Source organism: Felis catus, chromosome D1 (genome assembly GCF_018350175.1).
Source record: "Felis catus isolate Fca126 chromosome D1, F.catus_Fca126_mat1.0, whole genome shotgun sequence".
Classification (NCBI taxonomy): domain Eukaryota; kingdom Metazoa; phylum Chordata; class Mammalia; order Carnivora; family Felidae; genus Felis; species Felis catus.
In genome coordinates, this window is record NC_058377.1 from 60455775 (window position 1) to 60462602 (window position 6828).

Here is a 6828-nt window from a genome sequence, read left to right on the forward strand (position 1 = left end):
CAAGGTCTCTTCCCTTCTGCATCCAGTATAAAGATCTTCGACCTGGTCCTGCAGAATCAGGAGCCAGGAGATCATTAAAGTTATGACAGGAGACACCCTTCTATAACAAATCTGGTCACTGTGTTTCCTGCCTATACATATACTCATTTAAATGTCCATACTTGCCTTTTAACTATGCTGCTAGTTTAATGGAAATTTGGACAATGAATCAATACAGAGAGACCAAATGAAGAAAGTAGGACAGTTAGGAGGCTGTTATAATATCTAGGGAAATGATGGCAAGTTTTAGTTTTATTGTGCTCTGAGAGGAGGGGGGTGTATTCAAATACAATTGATTTGGGGAATAAGTTATGGAATGAGAAGAGATGCTAGGTTTTTTGTTTTCCTTGGAGATTTCACAGATAACAGGAATGGGAGGAAGGCCTGACAGGTATTAGAGGGTAAACTTTGGGGACAAAGTAGGGGAATTACAGTTAGGGCTTCTATGAGACATTCAATTTATAAGGCAAACCAGTGTGAAAATACTTAGCAGATACATGGAGATGAAGTCCTGAGGAGAGAACCTGGGGAAACTAGAAAGCCTGAAGGTGCAACATGAAGTTATGGGATCAGAGGAGTTCACACACTGCACTCTGGGCTCCTTGTTGAACACTATTAATCCTCTTCAGGTGGTAACCCTCGGACTGGTCAGCTTCACCCTTCTTCCCACACCAAGGAGAACTTCAAAGTACTTGGTGCTGTCATAATCGTGTTTATGGTAAGAGGGTTGAAAGAGATATTTAAGAGCTATGTCCACAGGACTATCTCAAAAGCAGAGTCAGAAGAAAATGTGCAAGCTTCAAGCAGCCAGCGTGAGGTGGAGATAGGACTGGGGAAGATGGTGTTTTAACAAAAGTGAATCATCTGAGTTCCCGTCTTGTTTACTAGACTTAGCTTGAAGAACTCTTGCACACCTCCTCTAAGCCAACCCATCTTCACAGGACAGAAATTTGTCACTATTGAACAGATTCAAAAGAACCTCTTTGGGGCCTCAAAGGAATTTCCAGGAAAGAAATACAGAAAATGTTGGTTTCTTAACAACACCAGAGGAAAAACCAACCAGCCTCCTCAGAGGAAGGTTTTGAAAACACATCCTTTATTTGAATGTGTCCTTTCTGGTGTATTTGTTAACAGATATGTCAGGCTGTGGAAAGCCTGCCTCTAAGAATAAAAATGGAGTCTATACTCCTTATTCTGAATACCATCCTAAACATTGACAGAAAATTATTCTTTCTTCATTATTTAGTCTTCACTCTGGAGATTGACATTTGGGTATAGCTTAAGTGAAAAAAGGAGGTTGTCAAGGTCCAAGAGAAGATATGCAGTGGCTAAAGCAGTAAGCAGAGATCAATCAACTCTTAAAATGTATTCATTGTCACTGTATCCAAAGAGAAGACCAAATTAGCCAGGAAATGGAGGGGAATGGGGCTTCTAAGAGGAATGAGATTTTTTCGTGGCCTAAGAAAGGGTTATGGAGCAGCTCTTCCTTTCCATCCCACACTTAGTAGGGACTTTATAAGTGATGGTCAAATAAATGAATGCCTCTTACTTGTAGGGCGGACAACTCCTTCCTGGAAACACTATGTTCTCCTGCAACACCAGCACTTCTGGTCATTCTACCTTCCTCCTCACTGGCTTTCCAGGCCTGGAAGCCTCTCATTATTGGGTTTCTATCCCCATCAACCTCATCTGTGTGTTTTCCATCCTGGGTAACGGTATCATTCTTCTCCTGATCTGCACGGATCCAGCCTTACATGAACCCATGTACATCTTCCTGTCCATGTTGGCAGCCTCCGATCTAGGCCTCTGTGCCTCTACTTTTCCCACCATGATGTGGCTTTTCTGGCTGGGTGCTCGTGAGCTGCCCTTTGATCTCTGTGCAGCGCAGATGTTCTTCATCCATGCCTTCACCTATGTGGAATCTGGTGTGCTGCTGGCCATGGCCTTTGATCGTTTTGTTGCCATCCGGGAACCTCTGCACTATGCCACAATTCTTACCCACTCAGCCATGGCCAAGGTGGGGGCTGCCATCCTGGTGAGGGCTGTCCTGCTCAACCTCCCAGGACCCATCCTCCTGCGGCGTCTGCTTTTCCCCCAGATCAGTGTACTTTCTCACTGCTACTGCCTGCACTGTGACCTTGTGGGATTGGCCTGCTCAGACACCCAGATCAACAGCTTGGTTGGCCTGGTCTCCATCCTCTTCTCACTGGGCCTTGATTCCTCCCTCATTGTGCTCTCATACGCCCTGATCCTACAAACAGTACTGGGCATTGCATCACCTGGAGAACAGCTCAAGGCACTCAACACATGTGTCTCACACCTCTGCGTTGTTCTCATCTTTTATTTGCCCAAACTGGGGCTGTCTGTGTTACACAGAGTAGAGAAGCACAGCTATCCTGCTCTGGCAGTGCTCATGGCCAACCTGCATTTCTTGGTCCCGCCTATCATGAACCCCATAGTTTACTGTATCAAGTCTAAGAAGATACGTCAGAGCCTCCTAAAGCACTTCCAGCATAAAAGGGTTGATGTCTTTTAGAAGAGCAGAAGGATCCAATGGTACATGACCCCTGTGGGGCACTCTGGGTCTTGGGGCAGGGGAGAGTTAATGTTTGAGGGTTCAATGATTCAGTTTTTACTACTGAGCATTTCGTGGGGGGCACTATTAGCTTCTATAATTACAATTTTGGGGGACTGAGACCATTGAAAAGTATATTTAAGTACCACCTTGATAACCCTCTCATTGCTCTGATTAGAGCCAAACTATTTCAGACTCATATACTGTGACATCTCCTTACCTAGGGGACCTAACCACAGCAACTGAGAGGATGTGTGTGCATACCCATTTGTGAGGCACTTCTCTCCTTTTCCTCAGTGGATTCCACCCCCCTCAGCCCCCATTTATAAACCTAAGGAAGAAATATATTCCTATTACATATAAGGTTAGATGTAAATAAACTATATTCACCTTAACACTGGTCTTCTCCCAAACTTGGTATTGACCAGTTCACATAACAAGAAGTAGAAAACAGGGGTTGGAGAGTGAGAAACACATAGGATGACAATGAACATGCTGAATTTATCTAGCACTTATTTGTAGTCTAGGGAGTCATAGTTTTCTATTGATTCTCTTCATGTGTGTCTCTGCTTTGACCTTGAAAGTAAGTTTGGTCCTGTTAAACTTAGGAAAGATGCTCAGTATAACTTCTAGATAGTGCTGGTTTCTCAAGCATCAGTGGTAAAGGTGGAACAGCCACTCACTTCCAATGCAGGTGATCTGCTAGGATATAAGCCCCATGAGACCAGGGATTTGGGGACTGTTTGTTCACTGATCTGTCCCCAGCTCCAAGAACAGTGTCTACCATATAATACGTGCTTGGTATATATTGAATAAATGAGTAGGAAAGACAAAGGAAGAAGAAAAAATCTTGAGAGCTGATCTCCAGGAATGGAGAAGACTGAGAGATCCAAATACCTGAGGCCTGTGGGGAGAACGAGCAGTTGGTGAACTGCAATGGAATGAAGTCAGGATGAATATCAGAGGCCTTGGGGATGAGGTATGGCTCTGTCTAGATCACATGGTCCAGAAGGCTGTTTCCAAGGATGAAGCTCAGAGAGGAGATTAAGTTTTTTGTGGAGATTTTCCCAAAGCTGCTTGCAAATTTCCAGGGGAAATTTTACCCAGAAACTGAAGGGTGTCCCATTTCAGCTCTAGCATTGTCCTTGGCTTGTTCAGTTCTAAAACAACTAAAAATTTCATGGAAAATTAAAATAGGGATATTCCTCGTAGAAAATAACCACTCAAATCTAATAGAAAAAGCCACAATAGAGTTATTTGAAACTTTTTGTTTATATCTATAGCCATCCACATAATTGGTAATTTAGTGATTGTTGTCATTTCTTTTTTTAAAAAAATTTTAAATACAGACATGGATTTTTTATTTTTGTTAATTTTAAAAAATTTTTTAAAATTTAAATCCAAATTAGTTAGCATATAGTGCAACAATGATTTCAGGAATAGTTTCCTTAGTGCCCCTTACCCATTTATCCCATTCCCCATCCCACAACCCCTCCAGTAACCTTCAGTTTGTTCTCCATATTTATGAGTCTCTTGTCCCCGTTTTTATTTTTGTTTCCCTTCCCTTATGTTCATCTGTTTTGTCTCTTAAAGTCCGCATATGAGTGAAGTCATGATTTTTGTCTTTCTCTAATTTCACTTAGCATAATACCCTCCAGTTCCATCCACGTAGTTGCAAATGGCAAGATTTCATTCTTTTTGATTGCTGAGTAATACTCCATTGTGTGTGTGTGTGTGTGTGTGTGTGTGTGTGTGTGTGTGTATACACATACACATACCACATCTTCTTTATCCATTCATCCATCGATGGACATTTGGGCTCTTTCCATACTTTGGCTATTGTTGATAGTGCTGCTATAAACATGGGGGTGCATGTGTCCCTTTGAAACAGCACACCTGTATCCCATGGATAAATGCCTAGTAGTGCAATTTATGGGTCATAGGGTAGTTATATTTTCAATTTTTTTAGGAAACTCCATACTGTTTTCCAGAGTGTCTGCACCAGCTTGCATTCCCATCTTTAAATTTTTTTTTAATGTTTATTTTCGAGAGACAGAGAGAGAGAGAGAGAGAGAGAGAGAGAGAGAGAGCATGAGTGAAGGAGGGGCGGAGAGAGAGAGAGAGAGAGAGAGAGAGAGAGAGAGAGAGAATCCAAAGCAGGCTCCAGGCTCCAAGCTGTCAGCATAGAGCACGACACAGGGCCTGAACTCATGAACTGTGAGATCGTGACCTGAGCCGAAGTTGGACCCTTAACTGACTGAGCCACCCAGGCACCCGATTGTTGTCATTTCTATGTATCATTTTCATGAACTGAGACAAGAGAGAAGGAGGAACTCAGAGGCAGGAGGCAGGATGAGGAACTGTGAACCTGATACATGCAGTTCTAGCAGGAAAACTTGTTTCTGCTGTTAGATGTATTTGCATTGGCCACTGTAGCATGGATTCTAAGAACTCAGAATCCTGTGCTTATCAGTAACTAGGAGGAGGCCACTTCCGATCTGTGTCTGAAGGCCACAGATCTTGCCCATTGAAGTCCAGAAGCAAGGATAACAAATCATGAGTTTATAGTTACCATTTATTTATTTAAAACTGAGTTGAATCCTCAGCAGCTTTTTTTTTTAAGTTTATTTATTTTTGAGACAGTGAGAGACAGAGCATGAATGGGGGAGGGGCAGAGAGAGAGGGAGACACAGAATCGGAAGCAGGCTCCAGGCTCTGAGCCATCAGCCCAGAGCCCAACGTGGGGCTCGAACTCACGGGCCATGAGATCGTGACCTGAGCTGAAGTCCGACGCTTAACCGACTGAGCCACCCAGACGCCCCTATAGTTACCATTTTAGAATATTATGTCTGGTAATAGCCAACCAAAGGTTTCAGAGTCTAGTTTGACAGGTCACTTTGGAAGAGGAGGTCATTTGTGCTGTATAGCTTGTGCTATATGACAAGGTTACACAACAGGGTCACAAATCTTGTACTAAATAAGCAACTGTGTTATCTAGGTCCCTCTTCCCACTTTACCCTCCACCCCAATAACAAGAGGTTCCTATCAGAGAGCCAGTATGTCTCTGAGGGTCCACCAACGTCTATCAGGAACCCACAGCTGACATGATTGTGTTCAAAATCACAAGCAGCCTTGGGCAGTTAAAACAAAAACATTGCATACAGGCCCTGAGGCTGGAAAAGTCCATTATGAGGGTTAGCAGAATTAAGTTTGGATATTAGACACCCAATCTAGGATTGTAGGGATCCTTTGGCCTTGTCATTTTTACCTTTTCTCAATAGCAGCACTAAACTTGGAACCTTTTCTCATTTTAATCTGTCAATGTAGCATGACCATTCCTACATTCCATGACTGCACTGACATCAAGAGCTGGAAGGGGTATGATGGTCTCTGTCTCTACTACTTTATCTTCAGGGCACAGACATCCAAGCATATTCCAAATAATGCCTTTTTCTGCTCCACAGACATGGTAACTATTGAATTATCTGAGCCTGACACAAAGTGAGGTCTTGAGATGGTTTCTAGAAAGCTGAACTACTAGTTTGCAGTTAAAAGATCAGAGTGTGATACATAGTGGTTTTAGTGTCATTAGTTAAAAAAGTCTGTGTACAGGAATTCTAAAGATCTTTCACTTAATCTTTAAGCTAATAAGACTTTCCTCCACCCATGAAGATTGGAGTTAAAAAAAATCTTACTCCTGGCCTATAACAGCAAAAAGAAGAGGTCCTCCATGGTAGCTTTAAAAGGGATTCTAATTTTCTGCAGCCAGAAGACAGACTGCTGAAAATCATTCCCAGGATAGGACTTTAAGGGTGGCAGAAATATAAAGATGACTGAATTACAGTCTCAATAGATCATCTATATCAAAATAAATTTCCTGACACAGAAAGTATGGGGCCTTATAAGCAGGAAATGAGGCATTTCAGTGAATGAGCCTAATACTACTGGACCTTCAATATTTTCCAAACTTTCTAGGCTGGCAGAAGTGTCTCTTTTCCGCTTGCAAGCAGAGAACAGTTCCTATGCCTGGGAATCATGACATTATCTTACTTGAAGCAGGTGCTTTGCAAGAGGTTTGTTGCTCTCTTCAAGCTCTACTTCATCACTTTTCATTATTTTCAAGCCAAGTTATACCTTAGAATAGTGTAGGTGGAGAAAGACAGTATTTGCTTCTAGAGGCCATAACTTACATGCATAGAAAATTGTAGAATGTA

The 6828-nt window shown here is 42.4% G+C and overlaps 1 protein-coding gene across 1 annotated transcript; it reads left to right on the plus strand.

The window, feature by feature from the left end:
- The first annotated feature begins 1568 nt into the window (after window positions 1-1568).
- On the plus strand, window positions 1569-3649 carry LOC101098821 (olfactory receptor 51H1-like). The gene has a single exon (XM_003992824.2). The coding sequence runs from the start codon at window positions 1622-1624 to the stop codon at window positions 2573-2575; it is 954 nt and encodes a 317-aa protein (XP_003992873.2). The 5' UTR covers window positions 1569-1621; the 3' UTR covers window positions 2576-3649.
- The last annotated feature ends 3179 nt before the right edge of the window (window positions 3650-6828 follow it).

Excerpts from the sequence above, each read along its gene's own strand:
- LOC101098821 (XM_003992824.2), top strand. The coding sequence starts at position 1,622 with ATGTTCTCCTGCAACACCAGCACTTCTGGTCATTCTACCTTCCTCCTC.